This window comes from Perca flavescens, chromosome 20 (assembly GCF_004354835.1).
Source record: "Perca flavescens isolate YP-PL-M2 chromosome 20, PFLA_1.0, whole genome shotgun sequence".
Lineage (NCBI taxonomy): Eukaryota > Metazoa > Chordata > Actinopteri > Perciformes > Percidae > Perca > Perca flavescens.
Window position 1 is genome coordinate 15,994,561 of NC_041350.1, and position 27,970 is coordinate 16,022,530.

Below are 27,970 nucleotides of genomic sequence, written 5' to 3' on the forward strand. Positions count from 1 at the left end.
AGTATGCATACAGAATAGATCATACTTGATAGGAGTATCATTGAAAAACCAAAAGGGATGTAAATAGCACTCTAACCTGTGTAACCTTGTAATGCATATTTTGGTGTCATAGACGTACAGTTGAATCAAATACTGTAACTTTAGTCGAATTTGTTTTGTTTGGTCTGTAGCTCTTTCTGTGCGCGTCCTCGATGGAAAAGCAGCATGTGACTGCGCATCCCCGCCGAGGCAGGGGGGAGGACTCACTTGCAACATTTGTCTCAGCAGGAGAAAACCTCTCTCCAGCGTGGCACAGTCTTTGAAGAAGAGTAGACGAATGGGCTGTTTTAAGCCGAAGAAAGCTTGATTTCTTTGACAAAATATATACAGTGAGAACTCGTATGCAAATCGCTTGAGGATTTACAGATTCATATCGGTGAATAACAGCGGTATTTTGGTTAATTTCTCGACGGGCCCGGATACAGCTTGATATCGGTAGAGAGACTCAACTCCGGTCCTTTCGTCCTGACATGGACACAGGAATTGTACCAGAAAAGAAAAGGTATCGTAAATGCTAGCTAATGCTATGCAGTAGGCTATGTTGTTGTTTAAGAGCTGACGTAACAACTTTGGACTTCGATTGGGATTCAAATGCTACTCTTGTGTGACACTATGGGCTTTCTTTCAAGGTTAACTGCCAGTTGAGCGTGTTTTTTTTCGACAAAATACATTTGCTAGCGACGCTGTTATCGTTAGCAAGCTGCTAACATAGCTAGCTCGTAGCTATTGACGTTGAACTGTTTATTTACCAAGCTTAACGGTATTTATTTGTTTTAAATGTGACACACACACACACACACACATATATATATATGGTATTAATAATGCATCTCTGGTTGTGTATTGTCTGTTTGTGTGTTCTGTGCCAACCTAGTGTTCAGCGACAAGCTGCCAGCCCTCATGTGAGCAGAGAGTGGTGTGTGGTTTCTGATGAAATATTTAGGGTTAGTGAAGTTGGCCTTGGTTTGAATTTCTCTTTTATTTTTCTGGACTGCTAACGGTCTATGGACACATTTAATTAGAGAGGTAGTTATAGCTTATACGTTTACGTGGAAAGTTGTTAATAGTGGCAATAGCGCCCTTTTTGAGGAGGGTCTGGCAAAGCGAGACTACTTCTCAGACAAGTCTACCCCAAAGCACCAAGCATTCACAGGTTTGTTTACTTGGAACAAAATCAGTGAACGTATTTTGGGAACTAGTGATAACTTACAACACAAGGCAGGGTGCAGGAAAGCAGGTTTAAAAAAAAAAAAAAATACTAGTTGTCATTGAGTAAAACTGTCCTGGGTCCAGTTTGGGTTAGTCTATCCACGAAGTTACACTACGGATTGCTCCGGTGCCGCAGGAAAATCCGCCGGATGCATGTCTTTTCGCCGATGTCCGTTTCTTTCCACTTTTTGTGTTGGAATTTTAAACTCCAGTCGATTTATGAAGACTGGTTAACTACTCATTAGATCTCTGCATGGTAAATTGAGGCAGCTAGCTATACTATCAGTCCAATCTGAGATTTCTCTCGCACGAATAAAACTTTTGAACATACACATGTTCCACCAAAACGAGGCTATTTTGCAGGCTCCGTGCGGAGCCTATCGCTGCCCATGACAATTGTGATTGGTTTAAATAAATGCAGATAAACACAGTTTGTCATAAAAAGGATCAACAGATAGTCACCAGAGTCATTAAAGTTGACAGGGATCTTGGGGATTCCTCTGCTGCCAGATGAAGAGGTGAAATGGCAGCCATGACATTCTTCCACATAGGACAATAAGAGAAAGCTTCACTGTGTAAATACTTTGAAACATTGATAACTCAACATGGGTGCTATTTGTTCCATAGAGCTTAAGTTTTGTTTCATCCTAAACGTAAAAAATCCACTAAGCTGTTAAGATCTTTTTACTGTTGTTGGTTTCATGCACTTGTGCCAAAATGGTTGAGTGGCCTATGATAAATAATCTGACTTGTAGGCAGTTAAATAGTTGGCCTGTAGTTATCATTCCTCCGATTTCAAGTAATTCCCTTTGGTGAGGATGCATTGTTGTCAAAGACTGCATCCAATTGCCCCATGGGCTTTACTCATTCTCTGCCAATTTAAAATTTGGCACATTGTATATGCCTAGATAAAGGGCAACATCCTGTTTAGTTTCAATACGTGTGTGTTAATTTTGATCTCAAATCAAAGAGTTGTTGTCTAGTTTGATGCAGTTTTGGCTGGTGTCTGTGAGGTGCCTTGGTAATATTTCTGTCTCATCTCTTAATCACTAGGCTTGACGTCAATAGGAGGATTCACTGCCTGGCAATTTGCATGTTGCCACGCTGTTCCAACTTGTGTGCAGACTAGTTAGAACTTGAAAAGGAAATGGTGTTACTTGCGGGTACAAGCCATAGGTATGTAGGTTTGTTTGTGTGCTCATTTTTGTTGTTTATGTTTTGTGACTGAAGACGAATATAAAGAAAATATGTGCTGACGACTTTTATCAGACCGCTAAATCTCTGCCTACTATGGGTGTAGCTGATCCAGTATCATGTTACTATCAGTGGTGGAAAAAGTATTTAGATCCTTTTACTTAAGTAAAAGTAATAATACCACACTATAAAATACTCTGTTACAAGTAAAATTCCTGCAGTAAAAATGTTACTTAAGTAAAAGTATATAAGTATCATCAGGAAAATGTACTTAAAGTATTAAAAGTAAGAGAAGTGTTTAATCGGCTAGTCATTTTAGCTGTACTTGTAGTCCTATGTATTGTTGGGTAGTTTAATTTATAATAAAACCTTGTATTTTATAAACTACATGTTTTGTGTTTAATGTAGTGGAGTAAAAGTACAATATTTTGCTCTGAAATGTAGTGGAGTAGAAGTAGAAAGTGGCATGAAAAGGCTCAAGTATAAGTATCTCAAATTTGTACTTAAGTACATTACTTGAGTTAATCCACAACTGGTTACTGTGTTTAAAAATTGCAGAGACAGTCAGTGGCCATTAGGGTTGGGCATTGAGAACTGATTCCTACTTGGAATCGTTTCAAAAATTACGAGTCCATCGTAATCGTTTCTTTATTGGAATCGTTTGGAGGATTTGGTTTCAAATCTGATCATGGGTTCCAAATTTAATATGAGCAACTTTTGGTTTCCGTAGCAACCAGGCGCTTGTTGTGTTGCAGCCTTGGAGCACAGTCAGCGGTGCTCTAGTGTGGCTTAATTTTACATTGAAAAGCCCCATCAAACTGCAACCCACCTTTGAATCAAAATAAAACTTTCCTCTTATTTGGGAAATAAGCATGTGATCCGTTTCAACTCCACCACTCAAAGAATCGGAATCAAGAATTGATACGAACCGGAATCGAAAGGAAGAATCACAATTGTCAATATCCAAACGATGCCCAACCCTAGTGGCCACTGGTCAGAGGCCAGTGAGGTAAAAGAAGGAACTCTAAAGTTGAAACTTCCTAATCCTTAATTGTGAGGACTGGTTGATTGAAGTTGGTCTTTATTGGAGGGTACTCCTCAAAAGGACACCATATCAGAAAGCATTTGCAAGGGTTTTGTTGTGTAAAAAATGTCAAATCCCACCTTATTTGTGTAATGATACATCTTTTGTTTCTTTTTTTCATTACCATATATGCCACTGTCATAATGGCTTTGACATAATGTCTTATAAACAATGCAAGAAAAGATGAAATCAATTCCTCCATATACATTGTCATGTCGTATGATATTGCACATTTGGAATTTGTCAGTGCTGATCAGTTGTACAATACTACTACTTACTTTACTACCACATAGTTAAGTGTCCAAAATGTGCCCAAATAACATATTTCAGTTTTTTATCTTTCACCCTCATTGTCCTGATACCTAAATCTGAAGTTGTATTTGAATTCACTATCTGTCAACCAACAAGGATAACTATGAACTACATCATGATGCCAAATTGCTACAAATAACTGTTAAAGTCATGCTAAAGAAACATTTTTAAATTAGACTTGTGTAGTTTGGAAGCTGTAATCTAATTGGATGTACTTTGAAAGGTCAGCAGCATATATTTGATAAAAGTTCCAAAACTTTTACTTTTGAGCAAACTGTGAAATGTGATAGTGTTGTACACCTGCATCCCAGGCACCTGTCTTTCCCTTGTCAAAATTAAAGGGAAAACAAGTTAAAATTATTTTTGGCTCTGGTATACCCATTTCTTGCTAAATTAAATTCAACCTAAAAGAATCATGCATTTATAAATGTCTGCTATTTTAATGAATCCTTTGATATTATTATGCAACATAAGTCAGTTTCTCCAAGGCAGTATTTTGAACAATCCAAAATACCCCTTTTCCATTGAACACACTTCAAAGAAGAAGCTTTGTAAATGACGACACATGGAAAGTCAAAGGAAGTAAAATACTTAATCAGTTGGAGGCTGATTTGTTCAATCCGCGTTGGCTGAGTCAGACCAGCCCAACCCCAACGGAGAGGCTCTTTTTGTTAAGAAAGAAGTGTGTACATTAAGTTAAATTTTATTTACAAAAGTTAAAAGACAAGACATAATGCAGATATGTGAAATGGGACACTGTGGTAAGCTATAAAAAGCTTATGTGTAGGGGCCCAAACACTAGAAAATGATACACATTATACATACTATCATATTGTTTGGATAAAAAGGAACATTATACAATAACATTTACAACCTACAAGAAAAAAACTAACCTAACCCTACATAAGTGCTCCCAAGACATTTATTCCACCAGTCTTAGCATTGGTTAAATAGATAAGATGCAATAAACATTGGTTTATTGTTGTTGTTTATCTTAAAGATACATTTCTCTGTTTGTTCATCTCACTTCAATTTTTATTTTATTAAGCAATTGATTTATATTATTCTAGTACTAAAAAGTTAAATTCTCATATGCAATTTATATAATAAAAGATCAATACTTGGCATCTGTGTATTGATACAGTATTGCCACGGAAAATATTGTGATACTATATTATTATTTTTTCATTCAGAACATGAGAAAATAAACGTAATGAGCTAAATAATTGTTCTTCTTAATTATTCTGTTTTTGTAATCATTGGGAGACAAAATCATAATCACAATTCAATTTCGATTAATTGCACAGCCTTAAGTGGAACTGGCTCAGGGGGGAACATTTCATCAAGTTTTACAAAATGAAAATCAAGCAGAATGAAACAAAAACTTCACAGTTTTTACCAAGGAAATTAAAAATTGGATATAAAACAATCTGTAAATATATTAATATTGTCAGCACAAATGTCCATTCAGTTTCCCGTATGTGTCAGTCTAGTATTTATACTACTACTGCTGAACTGTGGCTCTATTATTCCACTTCCAAAATACTGTGTAATATTGATTTCATCACTCACTACAATATATTAAAGCATGTTGTATAGCATCATACTAAGGAATTTAGGGGAGACCCTTCTTATGCTGCCTCCAAAAACATCAATTCATGTATTAACATCATGCTAAGGGTTTGTTCTTCTGTAAAAGGGTTTTATTTTCAGTGTTGCTTCTCTTGCCATATTGGGTTGAGGTTTTAGTTGTTGTGTTTCCCTGAACTGGATTATATAATACATAAGCCAGTGTTTACTGTTGCACTTAACAGGACTGACAGATAGTTGGAACATTTCTCTAGCAAAATAGGTCAGCTCATAGTAACAAAATAGACAACCAACTCTGGTAGCATTGGCAAAGCTGATATTTTGTGAAATGTGTTTTTTTTTTTTTTTTTTTATTATACACTTAATCTCCAATCCACTTGTATACATCTGTTAATGACTCTAATACATTTTGTTTGCACAATAGCACTTCTTTCAGAAAACAGAACAAGTCTAATTAAAACTATCACTACTGAAAATGTGATTGTGCATGCCACGAGACATGTCAAGCAGAGGACTGCTGGGCGTGCATGGCCATGTGCGTTATTAGTGTTACGTAACGGCGTTGGCCTCTCTGCTCGCCAACATCAAGGGACATGTTTTCATTGCATGTTTCATGTAAAAGAATAAAAGCAGTTTTAGTTATTTATTTATTAAGTTTGAAAACATTACTTTTTCATAACTAATTATTGTAGTATTGAATAGGACTCAAAAGTAGACTGTTGTGTCATGGGCTGTATTCTTTCAAATTAGATACTGTGAAAAAAGGTTATGCTCTCAACACAATTTACTGTCTTTTATGATCTGCACGTTTAAATAAGTATCCATTACTTACTGAAATCCTCTGGTATTGTAGTAATACACAGTGGCTCAGACACTAGTGTTTGTCATGTTGAATGTAGGCTTTCTTGTATGTATTGTACCCCTCAGTGGAGATGTATTGAAGTGAAATATTACAGCTAAACTTAATTTCAATAGGATTTGCATGAAGGCATGTAAGACAATGGTGTGCAGTCACTACAGAAAATAACAATTTGTATACAGGCTTGTACTAATCAATCATATAGCATCCAATGGGACCACAGTTTATATAACAATGTGTGGCGTTTATCTGTCATTAGATGAGCAGAAGCTTAGCCAGAAGACTTTCCCAGTGTTCCTGGGTACAAAAATGGCTTCTTAATCTTTTGTGATAACTTCACCCTGTAATGATAAATTATTTACACGAGTGTTGGTTAGAGGTGATTGTTAAAGTAGGAGCCAAAAGTCAGTCTTGAAAATAAGGAAATGTGTTCAAACAATACATAAGTGGTTGCATAACTCTGCAATCAGCTTTCATCATGTCCAGATATTCTGGCTATGTCCTGTGGGGTTAACAGAAGATATTGTAAATATTTGTCAGTGGTATTGGCAAAAGTGCAAATGTGTGATATGAATACTGAATGTATACACTTGTAGCTGTAATTGCAGTCTGGGTTAAAAAATGTTTATATCACAGTACACATAAACTTCTTCAAAAGGAGGCTGACTCTTGGTATACACACCACCAAGTCATCAAATGGGGATTAGATAAACAAGGAAAGATATCCAGTAGAATTGTGTTTGGGCCATGAGACAACATGGGTTGAATTTCTTTTTGATTTTCTGTACAGTTTGAACACCCACCCCCTAGTGCACTGTTTTTGCTATGTGCAACTATGTAGGAAGGCACCTACGCAACACAGAATCCTCATGTATTTACAGACTAACAGATGTTTTTCTCAGGCTTAGGTCAGTTGGAACTGCCCAAGAGACAAAAGCCACGCTCAGATGTTATTTTGTAATGTGTATTTGATGGAAAGCTTTGGTCTTATACCAAAAGTGTTCCCTACTACTATGAAAAATCTGTCTGCAACCCTGCCAGGTAATTTGATACGCAGTAGGCTGATTTCAGTCAGCTTGTCCATTTACTTGTTAGAGAGCCTTAAATAACAAGAGAGCCTTAAATAACAAAATGGCCTTGGTCAATGCTGTGAGTGCAAAACGGATCAATTTCAATTAGGTGTACATTGTTAAGCCAAGGACTTTTGAACTGCCATCCATTTTGTTGTGATGCTACTCCAGTGTCTAAACGCTTTTGAGGTTATGAGGTCGTGGTTGTGAGAGAGATAATAGTATAAAGTCAACAGCAGTCAGGTTGACTATTGCAATTATGTTGCCAATTTAGCAAATGTATTTATGTTGGTGCTCATGAGCGCTTTTACACATGCTCACCAATACAAATTAAAACTCACATCAGTGCTTAGCTTAAAAAACAAGGTTTTTCCATTGTGAGAAATCAATCAAACAAAGTGACTAATTTTATAGGGGCTTTGCAGTCATTGTGTCCTTTTTTTTTAAATTGTCTTTTTAAAATACTGCCAGGTATTAAGATCTTGTTTACTGTGTGGTGAGAGTCGGACCGTAGTGACTGCCTGGATAAATGCTTGATCTAATATGGGGCTAGTACGAGCAGTAAGCAGTAAAAATAATAGAAAATATTAGTTTGACCTGGTGTTTGAAGGTGTCACTCACTCGGTTTGTATGTGTTCTCCGTGTTAGTGTCAGTTATCATTCGCTTCCCTGTAGATCCGTTCAGCCAGACTCCTAAATGTCAGGATGATTAGTGTCGCACTGTAGCTTGGCTGTGCACCAAGGAACAGAGAGAATCCATGCCCAGCCTCCAATCCAATCACTTTGAGGGGGCGGACTCCATTTCTTTTGGTCAGCAGCCAATAAGACAGTTGCAGATAGCCATGTATGTAAATGAGTCTGACGACGGTCCAGACGGCAGCTTGGCTGTGAGCTTGCTTGTTGCAGACTCCAGCTGCTGCAGCCTCTCTAGTTACAGGCCAGTGACCGGCCAGACTAGTACACACCCTCAGTTGGGAAGGAGGAATGTCCGCTCTTGTAGTGTGCATAGTTTGTGACCAGGCTGTGGCTGACCCATCACCTTTCTCCCGCAGGGTGAGCTCGGAGCGGAGGAAGGAGAAGTCAAGGGATGCAGCACGAAGCCGGCGTGGGAAGGAGTCGGAGGTGTTCTATGAGCTGGCACAGCAGCTGCCCCTGCCCCACAGCGTCAGCTCCAGCCTGGACAAGGCCTCGATAATGAGGCTCATCATCAGCTACCTGCGCATGAGAAAACTGCTCAGCACTGGTCAGTATCTGTAGTTGTTGTAGGGCTGGGCGATATCAAATCAAATACCACGATATTTTTGACCAAATACCTCTATATATCAATACTGCAGTGATATTGTAGATTTTTGATAATCGTCAGTAATGTGGATATAATGACTAAGTGGGTAAAGGCAAATAATGGAACAGTTGGAACAGTCTGGTAAGTACAGAAAATGACATCACTTTACTGTAATGCAGCCTTTAAAAACCGGAAAAGACAACACTTATGCCACATTACGATATTACGATATCATAAATCTAAGACGATATCTAGTCTCGTATCACGATATCGATATATTGCCCAGCTCGTAAGTTGTTGTACCTGTCAGTGGGCAGTTAAGCTTGGCCCTCAATCGGTATTTTTTCAATTAAGTTCTGGTCTCACAGTGATAATTACATTTCCATTATATTGTCAGAGGCAGCTTGAGAATGGATTGTTTTGATAAAGTTCCAGATACTACATTTTCATTGTTTTGTTTTTTTGCACTGTGATAAACTACAATTAAAATAATGTAAAGGATCTTTTGGTGGAAGGAAAGGACATTTATAGATGTAGAGGAAAACTGGAGAAAACAGAGATAGATGGCTAAACACTGAGTCAGCTGCTTAAAGAAATCAACTCAGACATACACATTTAGATCCCTTTGCAGATATACATGTGGGTAGTGTGTTTTCTGTGTGTCGCAGTGTCCTGCCCTGCAAACATGTTCTTTTGACAACAAAGACTCTTCATATCAATTTCCTCTTGTTTTTATTTTCTTTCCCTACCTTCCTTTTTGTCTCTTCTCTCCTCACTTCTATGTTATCTCTTCCAGCTGAGCCAAGGGCAGAGGAGGAAACAGAGCTTAATACACAGCTAAACGGCTCCTACATAAAGGCATTGGAGGGCTTTCTCGTGGTTCTGTCTGAAGACGGAGATATGATCTATCTCTCTGAGAATGTCAACAAGTGCCTCGGGCTAGCACAGGTTGGTCCTGCTGTGTCTCAACATTAAAAAAGGCCATGGAGGAAAGAGCATAAAATTTCATGGGAAACAGCAGAAAATAAAATATGGTTACTATTAAGTTTTCACATATACTGCCCAATAAATAGACACATACACATGAGGCCTTTTATTGAAAAAGAAGTCCCCACAAAATGTCTACCAAGAACAACTAAACTGCTGCATGTACATGGTAAAAGGTAATGGTAAAACTTACACTCTGTTCTCATTCTTTCTGCTGCAGTTTGACCTGACTGGACACAGTGTGTTTGACTTCATACATCCCTGTGACCAGGATGAGCTGAGGGAGATGCTGGTCTACAAAACAGGTGAAGGACAAATACAGTGAGCAGTGTAACATTATAAGACCTCACCAATTGACAGAATTGGGCACACACAAGCACTGTGTCAGGTCTGCCAGTATTCCAATCAACACTGAATCCAATCCACTCTGTGCTGGCAAATTCAAACCTGGAGGCTGTCAGAACAAGTTATTTTCCCACTTCAGTCCTGAGGTCAAAGTGATTAGAGTTGGCGAGTGTTTGGACCTTTTCACTCAAACATTACAGGAATATAATGCTACATCACTGGCACATTTCCCATTTTGCTTGCACAACACAATTTAGCATTGCTTTGTGGATTGAATTGAGTTCAATTAAGTTTCTCAGTCGAACTTTGAAGTGAAATAATTAGGCTAAAGCGTCCCAGTTGTTCCTTATTGAAATGTGCTTCATAACATAATTTGTTATCAATGCATGCCATACATTTGAGCCCACATTTGCTTTTTCTGCTAGGCACTTTATAGTTTCACAGTTACAAGGGGTGGTAACTCCACTTTATTTAACTTAATATAGCGGACTACAGTGTTTTACAGGCTAATGTCTCCTTAGAATGCAAATGTGAACTGTTGGCAAAAGTTTATAATAGGGCACTGAAAAAAAATTAAATGAAATGGAACATCTCTTCCTGTTGGTGTGATTTCAGGGCCCAAAAAGGCCAAGGAATCAAACACAGAGCGCAGCTTCTTCCTCCGAATGAAATGCACTCTCACGAGCAGGGGCCGCACTGTCAATGTGAAATCAGCTACATGGAAGGTAGGACGCAGTGGAATCAGTGAGGAAATGCTCTACCAGAAATGTATCAAAAACAGTACTTATATTAGTATATACTTAATATGCATATATATGTAATAAGTATTAATATAATTGTCATTGTAATTGTTGTCTTCTATCATGTGCAAGTATGCTTAACACTGAGGTTGTTAGTAATGTCAATCAAATTTCAGAAAACATTTTGGAAAAATAACAATATCCAACAATTGGAAATATATTATTCTTTTAATTATTTTATTAACATTTTAGAAATTGTGTAAATGTATGTCTTGTAGGCCATGTCATAACATGAGACTGTGTAATGACAGTTATTGTGTTCATTGCCACGGCCCACTCTCAGCCTGTAAGATGGCTGATGCTGATGTTGAAGTCCTGTCTGAATAACGGTGGCCTGTTGGCGAATAATTAGAAAACTATGGAGTTCAAATGCACAAACGTGAAAGCTACAGACTGCATTACAGCGGATGTCTACTTCAGCAGTAATCCAATGACCTAATGTGCAAAGGAAATGGACCATCATGCTGGTCTTTATACAAATTGAACCATCAGTGTCTGATTGACATATATACATAATAGGAAGTCTGCATTAGATGTAGCCATCATTTGAATAGGTTATGAACTTAAATGAAAAAGGAGTTGAGTAAGCATGAGAACCTAGAACTCAAATAGTGATAATTATGTGTCTGCTGCATTAGGAAACCTTTACTGCCCGTTTAATGTTGTGATTCCTGTTCCCTCTCTCTAGGTGCTCCACTGCTCGGGTCATGTCCGTGTTTATGACAGCCACACTGAGGAGACTCCCAACGGGCACAAGGAGCCACCTGTCCCCTATCTGGTTTTGATCTGTGACCCCATCCAGCACCCCTCCAACATTGAGGTCCCTTTGGACACCAAGACCTTTCTCAGCCGCCATACAATGGACATGAAGTTCACGTATTGTGACGAGAGGTGAGTTTGCCCATCTGAGTAAATATTAAAAAGCTTAACATGGATTGATTCAGCGACTTAAGCAAGCTGTGTAGTGCTTTTCATTGGCTATTATTACCAAAGCTCTCACTAGCATAGTCCTACAGAGCCACCTAGTGTTTATTGTAGATACTACAGAAGCCTAGTCTGTGTGTCAATTAAAGAATTCATATATTTCTTTTTGTTGTTGTTGCTTGTCCAGGATCACTGAGCTCATGGGTTATGATCCAGAGGACCTGTTGAATCGTTCTGTATATGAGTACTATCATGCTCTGGACTCAGACCATCTTACCAAGACTCACCACAACTGTAAGCGTGAACAACAAGAGCACATTGATTTAAAACTTTTTCAAACCTTTAACCAAATGTCTAAATCTATCTTTTCTCTATTCCCTTTTCTTTGCTCTTAGTGTTTGCAAAGGGCCAGGTCAGCACAGGCCAGTACCGGATGTTGGCCAAGAGAGGAGGCTTTGTGTGGGTGGAAACCCAAGCCACTGTCATCTACAACAACAAGAACTCCCAGCCACAGTGTGTTGTCTGTGTCAACTTTGTGCTTAGGTACTATAAATGCTCTTCAAAGAGTATTTTTAGAAGAAATTATAACATATAAATCAATTTGATGTGTTTTCCTATTGAGATAGCTAAAGAGCTGGCTTGTACAAAAAACAGATTACAGACTGTTTTTGTGGTTATTTTCAGAGCCATTGCAAAAATACTCCGTAAACTCAATCTTACGGCTGCATAACTCTGTTACAGTGGCATCCAGGAGGAGAAACAGATCTTGTCTCTGGAGCAGATTGAGGATGTGAAGCCAGTGAAGGAGGAAGAAAAGGCTGTGGTTGAGAGCAGCCAGCCTGACCTATCTCTAACCCTGCCAAAGGATGAGGAGAAGGGCCCAGAGCTGGATGTGATCAAACTGTTCACTCAGGCGGTAGAGGCCCAGCCTCTTGCTAGCCTGTATGACCAGTTGAAGGAAGAGCCAGAGGCCCTCACCTTGTTGGCCCCAGCTGCTGGTGACGCCATCATCTCCCTGGACTTTAGCTGCCCTGGTTCGTGGCCTCTTATACACACGCTTCTTCACAGCAGAAATCATAGTTTATATCCTGGGTGATTGAAGCCATTCAAACCTCCCTCTGTCTTCTGGTACAGATTCAGAGATCCAGCTACTGAAGGAGGTCCCTGTCTACAATGATGTAATGCTTCCCTCCACTAGTGACAAGCTGGCTCTGCCTCTTTACCCTCTGCCGCCCAGCGAGCCTCTTCATGTTACTACCACCAGCTCTGAGGATGCCAAAGCTAAGAGCTATGCTCCAGCCACATCCACCACATCGACCAGCCACAGCTCCACAGAGGTCAGACGGTGTGAATTATTGTGATTTTGACATTTAGACAATGCACTTATTTCTTTACTTACTAATTGTACTGAGAAGGGAATGACCTTTGACTTCTCTTCTCTTTAGGCTGACAGTCCACTGGACTTTTGTTTCCCCATGGACTCAGAGATGAGCTCAGATTTCAAACTAGACTTGGTCGAGAAGCTGTTTGCCATTGATACAGAGCCGAAGACCCCCTTCAACACACAGGTAATAATACCAGGACATACTGTAGATTTCACTGTATTTAAATCAAGTTAATTATCCAATACAGTAAAAGGTTGATTTAATTCTGAAAAGTCTGATTCATTTGATCTTTTTTCTCCCCTTAAGGCAATGGAAGATTTAGATCTGGAGATGTTAGCTCCCTATATCCCCATGGATGATGACTTCCAGCTGCGCAGTCTGAGCCCAGAAGAGCCTCAATCTGGTGGACCAGTCAAATCCCTTGAGAGTTCTCCAGTCCATGTCACACAGGACATCCACAGCTATCCCAGCTCCCCATTCAGTGCACCAGGCAGTTGCACAGCTTCCCCAGCACCACTTAACGCCCCTAATCCTGCCACTGTTGTTGCTAAGAGGTAAAGTCACCCAAGTCCTCCATATTTATTGCTTTATAGTGCTTTTTGGGTTAGCTGACCACTATTACTGTGCCGCAGGACCCCACAGCTGGACAAAGAAGTCTCGCTCAGGACTCTGGCAGCTCAGAACGCACAGCGCAAAAGAAAACTGGGTGACCTAATAGAGATTATTGAACAGGTAAATCCTCAACATCCAAACATGGTTTATATAGATCCTACTTTATATTTACAGATGGCGAGTTTGAGTATCTCTATTTGATGATTTTCCCAGGGAACTTTGCTGCAGGAAGAAGTGGAGCAGGGCAAAAAGCTGAAGGCCTCCGAGTCAGGAACAACCAGGACCATACTTCTGCTGCCTTCAGGTGATTAAACTAGACATGTGGTAAATACTTTAGACTGTTGCTTGATACTAAACACAAGCAGAATTACAACTCTTAAATATCTTGTTTTTTTTTCTTAGATATGGCGAGTCGTCTTCTGGGAAGCACATCAGAGGGCACCGGTTCCCTTTTCACTCTTCCACAGCTCACACGCTATGACTGTGAGGTCAACGCCCCCTTGCAGGGTCGTCAGTTCCTGCTGCAGGGAGAGGAGTTGCTGCGCGCTCTGGACCATGTCAATTGAGTCAATGCTTAGCCTGCTCACTGCTGGACTAGACTGGACACTACAATTTCTCCCTGAATATTGTCACTCTCTTTCCAAGACCCCTAACCTCACCCCACTGCTCCTTATTTATGTATCTGTATGAGTCTGACTATAGTCTGGCTGCTGTTTGTGCACCCCATGTGATATTTGCAGCATTCCACCACGACAAACACCATAGCAGCCAAGGTGCAAGGGATTCAGGCATCCTGAGATGTCCAACGGTTTGTTTTTTTTCTCTCTTGCGGGGAGTCTCTCGCAGCACACAACGCCTTGACGGATGACCCTTTTCCAGCAGGTCACCACAGACCCTGGCGCTACTGCCAGCAGTGTATTGTAAGCTTGAGTCGCACAATTTATATTTTCTTAAAAAGAAAAATATTACCAGCAATATATATTAAGCCTTTTTAAAGTCGTTTAAATAGGATTTAAACTATTTTATTTTTCCTCCCATACTTGTATGTTGTAGTACTTGTACCTAACATAAAATGTCTTTAGTCCAGGAGTATGGACATATTGTTTAAACCTTAGATGGTTTGAATGTTATCTCCATTTAATAGCTATCAGTCTTTGAGGTAAATGCATTTTATTGTGTAGCAGTCAGTACATGTCACTTTATACTTTACTGTAAGTGTGTGTTACTGTACATATACCATGGACATTTTAATTTACTCAGTATGGCTTCACAGCTTTGACTATTACTGTCAAATGAAATTGAGTAACTGCTTAACTTTTTTTGTTTGCTTCTCATCATAGATGATTGGCATTTTTCTCTAACAAAGTGAATTCCTGTTTTTGGTTTTTACTGTGTGGCATACTCAACAGTAGGTTAAAATAAGTGGCATATTCATATTTTACTTGTGTGATCATTGTCATGGTAGCCGCATGAGTTATCAAACATTTGCCATTTAATGGTCAGTTAATACCGTTGATCCATGCCATATTGTTGGGTCTCCCATGCTTATTGCCGTCTTAACAATAAATGGCTTTAATAAAATACATTGTTTCAGGTTTCATTAACTTGCATTTTACAAACGCTGTATTGTGGGCTGTAGAAACAATTCATTACATGACTAGTTTTGATAGTTTGCCACAGCAAGCATTTTGTAGAGGTAGAAAACGCATTTTGTTTAATTTTTCATTTATTCTGACACTGCAGTCTTGTCGCTGTAATGTTCTTTGCAGTATCAACCAAACATTTAACAAGTCATCAAATACTGGAGGTCAAACTCATACATTAAGACACAGACCAATCATGTGGCTGTCTGTTCCTCAGGTTAACTTGAAGTCAACAAATTAAATTGTGTGGTAATAGTGTCACTCTGTACACTCTGGAGTCATTTGCAGTCGAAGCAACTCGTCTCCTCTCTGCACCACCATGGTGATTTTGTCGCTGCTGCGAACGGCCTGGTAGATCTCCTCTGAGGTTTTCACCTTCACTCCGTTAATCTCCAACACGATGTCTCCTGGTATCATCCCCGCTCTGAAACAAGTATGACAGTACTGTGGGTTAGCAGCAACATATACAAGCTAAATCCCTTGCCTACTATATCAAGAATATTCATGCAACAAGTGAAATGCACCACCCCAAACTTCCAAGAGCAAGAAGATCCACCACCCGTCCGCATCCCAATAGTTGCTTGATCTGCTTACCTGTTGGCCGGGGAGCCCATGATCACTCTGTGAATTAAGATGCCATGTGTCACGTCTGGGAAGGAGGAGTCTCTTAACTTCAACTCTGCAATGATACTGTAGCAAAGGGACAAAAGAATCATCAGGTTTAATACACAGCGGTGCCAGTTCTGATGTAACTCCACTCCGTTTAACCATTTCTGACTGAGAAGCATTTACCTCGGCGTCAGTGTCAGCATCATTACACCGATGTACCGTTGCTTCGTCTTTGATTCACCAAACCAAGTACCTTGAAGAAGATGCACAAAAACAGAATGTGTAAAAATAACATCTTTTATAAGAGAATAATTGGATGCTACAGAGAATATGGGAGACTGAAAGACATGATTTGTAGCTTTTGATTCTTACTCTTTTTTTTTGCTGCTTGATCAAGGAAAAGTCTCAGGCGATCGGATGGAATAGCAAAGGAGATTCCTGCAGTGACCTTCATGGTGTTTATACCAATGACTTCACCATCCTAATTAGAGGAGAGATAACATTTGGATAGTGTTTTGTGCACCAAAATGTTATTTGCTTGCGGAAGTCCATTAACGTCAAACTCCTGCCCTTTTTTTGATAGTGATGATTTTTCCAGTTGCTTGCAACGTTGAACACAAAGTCTTGTGCTAAACACACATCATCCCCACACTCAGAGTATCAGTTTACATATCCTGTAACAACAACAAATTAAAAACATCAGGGTTCTTTCATGTAACATTAACAACTGCAACTAAAGTGCACTAAAATTAAAATCCCCTGTCCATTCAAGCATCACACACCACAGTGTGAACAGGTTTAGTGACATTTGAATGTGATGATCAACATTTAAACCAGACCTGTGACTCACCAAGTTAATCAGGGGACCTCCAGAATTTCCAAACTGCAAAACAAATCAGTCACACGTGACGTTAATGAGACATTTCTGAGTCACATTAAGATTCTCTCCACAAGCTTATTTTTTCCTGATCTATTTATCACTTTTGTTTCTAACATTTATGTACACTCACCTAAAGGATTATTAGGAACACGTGTTAAATTTCACATTAATTAAATTATCTAATCAACCAATCACATGGCAGCTGCTTCAACGCATTTAGGGGTGTGGTCCAGGTCAAGACAATCTCCTGAACTCCAAACTGAATGTCACAATGGGAAAGAAAGGTGATCAAAGCAACTTTGAGCGTGGCATGGTTGTTGGTGCCAGACGGGCTAGTCTGAGTATTTCACAATCTGCTCAATTAATGGGATTATCACGCACAACCATTTCTAGGGTTTACAAAGAATGGTCTGAAAAAGGAAAAACATCCAGTATCAGTCCTGTGGGTGAAAATGCCTTGTTGATGCTAGAGGTCAGAGGAGAATGGACCGAGTGATTCAAGCTTTGACTCAAATAACCAAACTCAAATGACTCGTTACAACCGAGGTATGCAGCAAAGCATTTGTGAAGCCACAACACGCACAACCTTGAGGCGGATGGTCTACACCAGCAGAAGACCCCACCGGGTAACACTCATCTCCACTAAAAATAGGAAAATTATGCTACAATTTGGATTTGAAAATGGATCTGTCATGCCTTGTTACCACTGGACAGGCTGCTGGTGGTGGTGTAATGGTGTGGGGGATGTTTTCTTGGCACACTTTAGGCCCCTTAGTACCAATTGGGCATTGTTTAAATGCCACAGCCTACGTGAGCATTGTTTCTGACCATGTCCATCCCTTTATGACCATCATGTACCCATCCTCTGATGGCTACTTCCAGCAGGATAATGCACCATGTCAAAGTTCGAATCATTTCAAATTGGTTTCTTGAACATGACAATGACTTCACTGTACTAAAATGGTCCCCACAGTCACCAGATCTCACCCCAATAGAACATCTTTGGGATGTGGTGGAATGGGAGCTTTGTGCCCTGGATGTGCATCCCACAAATCTCCATCAACTGCAAGATGCTATCCTATCAATATGGGCCAACATTTCTAAAGAATGCTTCCAGAACCTTGTTGAATCAATGCCACGAAGAATTAAGGCAGTTCTGAAGGCGAAAGGGGGTCAAACACGGTATTGGTAGGGTGTTCCTAATAATCCTTTAGGTGAGTGTATATGTCAGTCCATCAGGCAACGTCCAGTCAAAGCAACTAGTGTCCTCTTTGCACCACCATGGTGATTTTGTGTACATATAAATCCTTTAACAGAATTATTGCAGAATACTCACATCAATGGCTGCATCAGTCTGGATGTACTCCATGTTGGAGTTGGACAGGCCCAGCTCCTTACTGCCTCTTTGTACTGAGCTGATGATTCCGGACGTGATTGTATTCCGTAATGCAAACGGGCTTCCCATGGCAACCACAAACTCTCCTTGTCGAACATCAGACGACCGACCAAGGGTGAGCGTGGGTAAAGGATTCTATATGTCAGGGAGAAGGATATAGAGAGGGCAGTTCAACAGTACATCCTCAATTCTTGTAGGTCATTCATACTATCAAAAGTTCCGAGCTTCCTATTTTTTTTATCAATGCCCTATTTTTCTTACTGCAGTGACCCGATCATGCTCTTTTATAAAGATGCTGGATCACCCTTTATTTCTTCTATCACAGTTCTGCTTTTCAATGAGGAAAACAGGGGACTATTCATTTTGCTATAGTAGTCTTTTAGTAGACTATAAATCACAGCCTTGTAATTCTTTGGCAATAGAGTCACTTAGAGGTTGTACAGGAGGTTTAATTGACACTATTTAATGTCTGCTTTATATACTGTATGTGGTACATTAAGGGGACTTTTTGTCATCTAACAAACCTGCCCTCTTGAGGAGACACACAGTAGCAAAACACCAAAATGCATGACTGCAGAGTATGTTAAGATGCATATTAAATAGTCACAAGAATGAAGGTTGTCTCAATAAATGCCATAACAATATGACTAATTTTGATCACATTGTAGGCTGGGATATTTCCCTCCTTATTGCTGAACCTATAATATGGTATTATAAACCATATAACTGTATTGTTGTTAACCACTAGACATTTCCCTGGTATCATGTTTGTAAAGAAACTTCTTCTGATTCTGTCTGGATCTGTTAATAGGTCATATCTGTGCTTCCACCACTGTGATGGAAGCAAATGTGGATGTAGTGAGGTAAAAAAATATTAAAGTAAGTTCAAGTAAGTAAGTAAGCTCACCCTCGCAGTAATTTTGATGGTGGCAATGTCTGCCACTGGATCAACATCTTGCACAGTGGCATTGTACATCTCCCCGTTGGTGAGCTTCACGCGGACGCCTCTCTTGTTAGCCACAACATGAGCATTGGTGACGATGAGACCATCACTACTTATGATGAAACCGGAGCCATTTGACACTGGGACTTCTCTTCCTGAAAATGGGTGTCTGGTGAAACAGTAAAATCAGTTGATCTTATTCAACTTGTAAGCAAAATATAATATTTAGGTTAATCTGAACAGAAGAAAACCTAAACATTATTTTAGTAATTGACAAACAGGCAGCTTCAACAAGATCCGGTAAACAGAATCCACCTTAAGGCCCTCATCGTGTCATTTAATGCTTTAGTAGAGAGAACAGAACACTCAAATATTCACTAACAAAGCAATAAAGCATTGCGCTAAAGCTCAATATCCCCTGATCACAACTTCACAGATATAATAACAGTTCCTTATTTTTCCTGTTTCACAAAATTAAATTAAATGCTCTGGATTTTTAGTTGCTGATTTTACTAAATTAAATAAATTATTTGTGAGCTCTGTAATTTATGATGGACCTTTGTCATATTATATGATAAATGATAAACACTAATCAAACTAAAGGAATGTTATATGAATTATATTTATTAAACAAACATTTTAAGTGGCAACATAGCTGATAATTTGGTGTAAACATGCTACAAATTCATTTTCAACTAATGACACTTTTTCAGTCGACTCACCTGCCTACAATTTCAATGTACACGACAGCTGGAGTGGACTTTTCGACCACATCTGCAATAAAGTTGTATTTATACCGTGGACTATCAGGTTTAAAGGGAGACGCACACTGAGCTGATGGGAGAATTAGGTTAAGAAGCCGCCCGGAAATCGAGACTCTTCCGTTCACTTTTTCCTCTTTTTGGCTGTCCACAAGTGCCGCACCACAGAGTCCCAAACCCACCGAGACTGACTTTAACAGAGGAGAGCTGCTGTTGTCCCGACCACTGTTTCTGTCCCACTCCACCGAGGGTCCCCTGTCCAGGCTTGCGTTCCCCTCGGCTCCCCTGTGGTTACATATCACAACAGAGGACACCCGGCTGACTTTCCTCTCTGCCAAAGAGTTAAGTCCACGGTTCTGACACCGATTATGTCTCCTTAGCGCTGAGAGAAAACACCTATAGAGATGAGTTGCTGCCATGTTGCATCACTTCAGTGACACCGGGTTAAGACAGCTAAACAACACTTTATATCAAAATATGTTTACAGTAAAAAAAAAAGAAAGAAGAAAAACGGTCCGTTTTGTATTGTAATAACCACGCTGTTGAATATTAGTTAAAAAACAATTCTGTACAAATTCTGCCTGTTAGTTTCACTGGTATCTATCACCTGACAGATAACCAGCGACCAACAGCTGAGAAATCAACAACCCCCGGAAGTTGTAGTACGCTTCTCCTTCTTTTTTTGTTGCACTTTAGGCACTACTTGTCGCATTACTGCCCTCCACAGGAAAGAAAATGAAACACATATAGAAATGTATAATATATACAAAAATATATATAAAATGTAAAAATAACTAATAATAATAAATATTATTAAGGTTAATTACAATACTTAAAAGATCAGTTGAGGGAAAAACATATTTATGAGGTCATGTTTGTTTACTGAATGTTTCGACTAAATGAAATATCGGTTAAGGGGTTAATATACTGTGCGGAAGTGACATACGTGCTTTGGCAGTACGTCACACGTTACTAGCCAAACGCGGCGGTGATGAGAAATTTGAAATTTGCGGGCTAGCAAACTAGCTGTCTGCTAGCATACTATGTATAATAATCGTGTTTCTTTTTCCTGAAAACCATGGCGTCGTATCATCATGTATTGCAACAGACAAACAGGCGGTTTGAATCTCCTGCCAAGGTGTTTGCTAAGCTTAAGTCCAAAGTAGAGAGAGGGATATGCGCGAAGGAGGGGACTTTTACAAGCGACGAGCCGTTGTGTAACTTTAACGTTACCGAGAAACACGGAGCCGTTTTTAAGTCGCCCAAAAAGGGAACAAAGAGCACCTGGATGGCCGAACAGCATAAGGAGAATCAGAGGTATGGTTCTTATTGCAATCAGGCGCAGGCCTTGACTCTCTCTCCCATATCGAGTCCTCAGAAAAACGTCGGGTACTTGTATTCAGACATTAGTAGCGATCATATGGAGGAAATGCCTCCTGGGACAATAACAGGACATGAATGCTCACCAAGAAAGAGGGCTTTCCTTGAGTCAACAGCTGTGTCTTACCCCTCCTCTCGGGACAACAGAAAGCAGATCCACACAAAACCACCTCAGATCAGAGACTCGGGTGGTTTTAAGGTGACCAGCAGGACTCCAGTAAAGATACAGCCAGTAGAACCTGACCATGCAAGCAGTGAATTAGAGGAGGGGTGTGCTCCTCTTGACAAACCGATGTCTCCAGCCAATATGTTGTCCCCCACGAGGAAGAGGTTGAAGAGAAAATGGGAACCTCAGGAGTTTAATAAAATCAGCAGCAGTACAAAGGATGTCAGCAATGAATCCATAAGTCAGCCACATCAAAGGAGAACCTCCAGTGCTGCCAGTGAGGATAAAGGCACTTGCATAGAGAACTTGGCTAATATAAGAGGATTCTCTGCTGACCCGCTGACCATCGCAATGAAACGTGAGATATTATTGCTGTTTCGTTCCAAGTTAATCTCTATCCTTACGTCATCATTTAGGGGAGGACATTGACAGGTGCCTCTTTGCTGTTTTGAACAGGTTGTCATGTTGCTTTGGAAGACATTCCTCCGATGTCTCCAGCCAAGATGTTTGCTTACATGAAGGCGAGGGAAATCAAAACAGAGCAGCACGAAGCTCCTAAAGTCAGCAGCAGCAGCTCGAGGGATCCTTTTGGGGGTGTGTGTTATTAAATGGAAATATGGTTTTGTTTGCATATTGCATAGTTTTGTTTATGTTTTCACTCTTTTTAATAGGTATTTTTCATCAGTCCAGAGACACGCCTCCCTTGAAAGCTCACAACATGGGTGAGATGGGGGAAATTGCTTTTAGTAGTGGTCCAGAAAATGTGATTCCTGTCAAACGGTCCAGCGTACAGCCTGCTAACTGCCAAGCAGACACAGATCCTCCTGAGGATGTCCTGAGCCCTGCTGTGTCGCCACAACCTATTTTGCTGGAAGACCCGCTTGTGCTCAATACGCCACGGATCTCTATACCAAAGAAACAAGAGGCTGTGTTCAAGCGAAAGAAATGGCCCCAACGCACAAAATTCCCAAGTGTGAGTTGAAATATATTTTAAAATGTCTACCTCCCTAAATGTAAGTCTCTGATAAAAATTTTTTAAGAGGCTTATTTTATATAATGTTCTCCAAAATCAGACCACTGATCAATTCAAGGATTGGATTTGCAGGTACATTTTTAGATCAGATGGGAAATTTAAATCAATTGCCTTCTTTTTGACAGTTTTATCTATTGTTCCTAATTGGACCTGTGTTTTCCTCTTTGGCAGGAAAGTGTAATTTATCTCAAAAAGTGGTTCCTGAGGAAGAATAACCACGGCCTATTTGTTGATGGAACCCACCAGTAAGTGTTTTTGACACGTCATGAGCAAAATAACACATTTTCGGATTGCTTACTCAGCTACTGACCTATGAGACAGAGGTTAATGTAAACTCTGGGATTTTCTTTACTTGTCATTATAACCCAGGGCCGACAACATACAATGGCACAGTAACCTCATTGTGGAAAGGGTTTCCAGTTCTGTGGTGAAGACTGTCTCGGGCGGGGTTTACGTCTTGGTTGGCAAGATGAACATGAGGGTTGACTCCGGTAAGCCAGATGCTGTGTGGTTAGATATTTTTCACTGAAAATGTGTTTCACTCTGGCAGAAGGAAGTTAAAAATGTATAATAAATAAATAAGACTTGCACATAAACTGATGCAAATTTTAATACAGTGTGGGTTAATACTCTTTTACATGTAACTTTTTGCCTGCAGATTTTCCCAAGTGGCTTTTGAAGAAATTTGCTAATGGTTTTCCTCCTGACTGGAAGGCACTTTATGAGAGGTTTTTGTCAGAGCCAAGAGAGTAAGAATATTTATTTCTGTTTTGTTTAAGCTGTTGGGGATGCAAACTTCTTGGGAGGGTTACCACACTCTCTGAGTTGTCAAAAGAAAAGCAAAAAAGATAAAGCTCCTAGCTCTCAGGTGGGTCAGTTTTTGACTGCTCGCATGCCCAAGGGAATCTTCTCTCACAGTACCGTTATGATAATCTTAATTGGCTTATATGACCTTTTGTTTTTGCTGGGGATGTTGAATGAAATGAAATTACCATTTAGTCAAACTATTCACAAATAGTTAATTGTTAAAATTCTGTGTTTTGAAGTGAACTGAATTTTGTTTTGTTGTAGCGACCCAGCGAGGAACAGCGAGGGGAGCAGTAGCATATCGAAGACAAAATCTGAGAAACCCTCCATCCATTCCGTGAAGCAGCACAGGCAAAAGTCTTTGAAGACATGTGAGTAGTACAAGATAAATGTTTTAGCTAACAGCCTTGCAAATAAATGCTCTGTACAAGAACATGTTATTGTACTGTCCTACTCCCATTATTCATTTGGTTGAGAGATCTGTAGAAACCCCTAGTTCTTTTTTTTTTTTTTTTTTTTTTTTGTTAATTCTGTTTTGTACAACAAACAGAAGCAGATGTACCATGCAGAGCTTCATATTGAATATAACGTAACAAATGTCTACGGCATATACTAGCGGCTCTGTGGGGACGTACTGTACATAAAATAGGCAGGGTGGTGCTTTGAGATATATACTAATGTCAGCATGCTAACATGCTCACAATTATACTGCTAAAGTGCTGATGCCAACAAGCAGCATCCTCTGGGGCTGAGAAGTGAAACCAATGCGGAAGTGCCTTAAATCTGCATTATGTCTAATAGCCAGCAGGGTGAGACTCCACTGGTTTAAAAAAACAAACAAACAAAAAAGTCTGATTGTATAGAAGTCTATATGAAAACGACCCTCCTCCGCATTGATTAATTACTTCAGTGAACCTTGATTGGGAATGTGTTTATGGTCCCAATCGCTAGTTTCAAGTCTTCATTACAGCATGAAATCGGGGTCCCATTTAGAGTATAAGAGACGACAAAGCAGGGTATGCTTTAGGTTGTGGCTACCTTGTGATTGACAAGTTGCTACCACAGCAACCCGTCAAACAAGCAAAGTGCTGGATTGACCGACAGACAGATCGACATTACCATCTCTAGAGCTGCTTGCATGGCTAAAAATGTCATCTCAGATTTTTATCCCAACATTGGCACTTTTAATCTTTGGTAGCGTGTTGATCAATTTACATTACGTTTATTTTCTCCTCTTCTCCAGGTAATTCCTGCCCACCTGCCTTGCCTCGTTCAAAAGTATCCCGAAGTGGTCGCATGATCAAGCCACCTCTGGAGTATTGGAAAGGAGGGAGAGTTATTCTGGATGCACACATGAATGTTACCATCCATGAATGTTACGATACCTCCATCTGCATCCCGGTAAGCACCTAAAGTTGAGCTCATGAGTTACATAATAATCCAGAATATTTGTTTGACTATGTACAAACAACTGATATTTCTGATCAATGTGACCTTTTCTAATTTCTAAATCTCACTGGAGGTCACTACAACGGTGTCTATGAGGGCATCACAGAAACCTGTCAGTGTGTTCCTGCCCTGCAGTGAAGGTAAAGATAACTGAGAGCTGTAGTTTTAGTATTGTGAGATAAGTTATGAGTTGCATGCGGACAAACTGTCTTCTATGTTTGCAGGCCTTCAACAATGTGAGTCACCCAGGGACGTAGAGGCATCAGTACCACTGAGGAGGGTCAAGGCTCCAGTCCGCAAATGCAGCAGAGCCAACGTTGAGCCTGAAGAGAAGCCATCCTATTCACCTGAAGCTCCTGTAGAGACACTTAGCAGCCCCGAAGAGTGGTCTGGCAGACCAACAAGGTCCAGCCGAAGGCGTCTAGCTACAGAGCGAATGTTGTATTTGGACACTGTCCCTCAAAAGCAAAGTAAACCCTTAAAGTCTTCAACAAGGAGGTCAAAACAACAGACGCATGACAGCCCTGAAGAGTGGTCTGGCAGACCAACCAGGTCCAGCCGAAGGTGTCCAGCTACAGAGCGAACCTTGTATGTGGACAATGTCCCTCAAAAGCAAAGTGAAACTGAAAAGTCTTCAACAAGGAGGTCAAAACAACAGACATTAAACACCACAGGGACTTCACTGAGAGTCTTGGGCAGCAAACGGGCTGTCCAAGCATCCACAGATTCTGTTAATGATACAGAATCGGCATCATCGGATGAGCAGGTCATTGGGAGAAAGAAGACCGGAAAAGAAGAACAGAGGAGGAGAGGCATGAGAGTTCTTAACAAGTCACGACCAAGCCACGTGTTTCCATCAAGTGATTCAACAAGCGCCACTGAGGAGAGTGAAAATGAAATGAGGAGGAGAACCAGAGTAACACACAAAAAAGATAAACAAAGCAAATGCACCAATTCAACATCACCTATAAAACCTTTGCCAAAATTGACACAATCCAGCAAGAAACCCAAGGCAAACCAAGGCAATGCACCGATTCCACAAGAGCAAGATGCAGACGAGTGGACAGAGGCAGAGCTTATGAAGCTACAAGAGTAAGTTTTGTAGACCTACAGAATGAGAAAGTAGAATTTTGCAGAATTAGAGTTGCATACTGTATCATAACCTCACGGCTCACTGGTGGCATATGTGCATGTTTGTGTTTTCCAGGGCTGTGTCCTATTATCCTAAGGACTTGGCAGGTTACTGGGAAAAGGTGGCGAGGGTGGTTGGGACGCGTTCTGCAGAACAGTGCCACTCCCAGTACACATCGCTGGGAACCTCCCAGACTCCGGCTAAGAGAGCCAAGAAACCCAAAAAGGAAAAGGTGGCGGCACCAAAAGATCCAGGTAGAGAAAGGTTTTAGTTTGGGATGTAAGTTCACAGCTATCTAACTCCACACCCCCAGATTTGACTCAGGTGACATCTTGAGGCAGTTTATCAGTCGGTGTTCAGCTCCGTCGTAGCCACAAGAGTGTTGTCGTAGTAGTTTTGCAGTAGTACTCTCCAAAACCTGTAAACACACTTTTGGTGTGTAAAATTGGTTCCCCATAAATGTGTCTGTAATTTAAAAAAATGAATAAACCTATTTTAATAAAAGGGTTTAGGCCAAAACACATGATATTGAGCAGATTAATTAATCAATGTGCCGGTGGAGTGGACAAAAAGCAGGTATGGTATTGCATTATATTGTACATGTTTGCTGTATTTGCATTTTTTTTCTTAAACCTTCTTTGAGAAGTACAATTATTCAAATGGAGTTTTTTTTTTTTTTTTTTTTTTTTTTTTTTTAAAAATAGAGGGCATGTTTAACTGCAGAGATCTGAAAAGCTATAATCTATGTCTAGTTACAGATCATCCGGTGATATCTGCACGAGTGGGAACCTTAAAGAGAAAGCAACAGGTGCGTCAGTTTCTGGATGCCATGCCCAGAGAAGATGTTGAGGATGTTTTCAACTCTGCGGCCATGCAGAATAAGCGCTTTGAGGTTTGTTTCTTTCTTTTTTGGGATTTTGCATAAAAATTAGAGATTTTATGATTATGACACCATTCAAGATGAGTGATAACTGTTCCTCTCGTACTTATCTTAATGGATAGATGCCCTCCATATGTCAGAGTGACCAAGACTTCACATTATCAGACATGGAGCCACTGACCCCCATGTCAAAAGTTTTCCCTGACGTGAAGACTCCTCAGTGTCTGCATATCACTCCTGGCATGATGGGTTCTCCAAACAGGTGAATGACGTTAACTTAATGCCTTCTGGCTTGTAAGAATTGATTCCAGTGCAATCGCTGACCTACTGCTTTTTTGATTACAAAGGAACAATGATGACAAGTATATCTATCAACTCCAGAAAAGGATGAAAAAAAATCAGTTTAATGTCTGCAAACAGGCTCCTTCTTCAAAGGTACTTATTCATAAGGCTACATTTCTGAGATTAGTGTTATCTTAAAACACATCTATTAGAATTCTTTATTAGAAAAATAATAATTTCCATCTTTATTTTTTTTCAGAGCTTCACACCCACGCCATCAACTAAACGAACAATGAGAAGATGTGGTAACACAGGTAGGGTTCCTGAGAAATGTGTACAAAATAAGAAACCCCCTACGATACAAAACCATACCCCTAGCTAATACTTAATTGAAGTTTATAATGCTTGTATTTTATTAACAAAGGTAGAGCTTTTCAACTTCATTATTTTTTTTAATATGTTTTCAATAATTCTTTTTTTGTCCAGTACTGTATGTGTGTTAGACTTTCAGAAATTAGTTGAAAATATTTAAAAAATGTATTGGAAAGCTGTAAACAGTTATTTCTACACCTCTTTTGTAACACAATCCGTTTCTTTCCTTTTTCACTAGAAAATGACACCTTTGTCGTTTGGGAGATGTTCCCAGGAAACGATGGAGCGCTTTCTGAAAGTGAGGAAGAGGATTTTTACTTCTCAGACAACGACTGACTGGAGCTCATGTCTTTTTTAAAAACCAAAATCAAAATGTATTCACATTAATTCAAATCAATGACATATAGAAGAGATGGGACTTTTTTCTTGTTGAACTCATCAAATGTGAACAATAAAACCTCTTTCACATGTAAGAGATGTTTTGGGGATTTTTTAAACAAACTCTGGATTTGATCTCTTTAGTGTGAAACAAACACTATGGTCAG

General features: G+C 39.9%; 3 protein-coding genes across 4 annotated transcripts; 2 read left to right on the plus strand and 1 right to left on the minus strand.

The window, feature by feature from the left end:
- The first annotated feature begins 210 nt into the window (after window positions 1-210).
- On the plus strand, window positions 211-15,275 carry hif1aa (hypoxia inducible factor 1 subunit alpha a). Its single transcript, XM_028565571.1, has 15 exons — window positions 211-541; window positions 8,410-8,600; window positions 9,436-9,587; window positions 9,847-9,931; window positions 10,587-10,696; window positions 11,460-11,662; window positions 11,883-11,989; window positions 12,091-12,238; window positions 12,437-12,729; window positions 12,830-13,032; window positions 13,141-13,263; window positions 13,387-13,634; window positions 13,713-13,812; window positions 13,906-13,996; window positions 14,095-15,275. Exons 1-15 carry the CDS (start codon window positions 510-512, stop codon window positions 14,256-14,258), a joined length of 2,250 nt encoding a protein of 749 aa, XP_028421372.1. The 5' UTR covers window positions 211-509; the 3' UTR covers window positions 14,259-15,275.
- On the minus strand, window positions 14,846-21,600 carry LOC114546640 (serine protease HTRA2, mitochondrial). Of its 2 annotated transcripts, none has more exons than XM_028565573.1 (8): window positions 21,391-21,600; window positions 19,128-19,332; window positions 18,161-18,355; window positions 16,795-16,827; window positions 16,317-16,425; window positions 16,128-16,197; window positions 15,930-16,025; window positions 14,846-15,759 (listed from the first exon to the last, which is right to left on the minus strand). In XM_028565573.1, exons 2-8 carry the CDS (start codon window positions 19,194-19,196, stop codon window positions 15,594-15,596), a joined length of 738 nt encoding a protein of 245 aa, XP_028421374.1. In that variant the 5' UTR covers window positions 19,197-19,332; window positions 21,391-21,600; the 3' UTR covers window positions 14,846-15,593. The 2 variants fall into 2 exon arrangements, with proteins under 2 accessions (XP_028421374.1, XP_028421373.1); XM_028565572.1 differs by lacking the exon at window positions 21,391-21,600 and adding an exon at window positions 19,886-20,599.
- On the plus strand, window positions 20,849-27,898 carry mis18bp1 (MIS18 binding protein 1). The gene is made up of 16 exons (XM_028565570.1): window positions 20,849-21,828; window positions 21,927-22,064; window positions 22,142-22,443; window positions 22,675-22,748; window positions 22,873-22,994; window positions 23,162-23,252; window positions 23,575-23,681; window positions 24,554-24,711; window positions 24,833-24,899; window positions 24,984-25,851; window positions 25,967-26,145; window positions 26,644-26,783; window positions 26,894-27,033; window positions 27,119-27,206; window positions 27,313-27,367; window positions 27,664-27,898. Exons 1-16 carry the CDS (start codon window positions 21,003-21,005, stop codon window positions 27,759-27,761), a joined length of 3,453 nt encoding a protein of 1,150 aa, XP_028421371.1. The 5' UTR covers window positions 20,849-21,002; the 3' UTR covers window positions 27,762-27,898.
- Window positions 27,899-27,970: the final 72 nt, after the last annotated feature.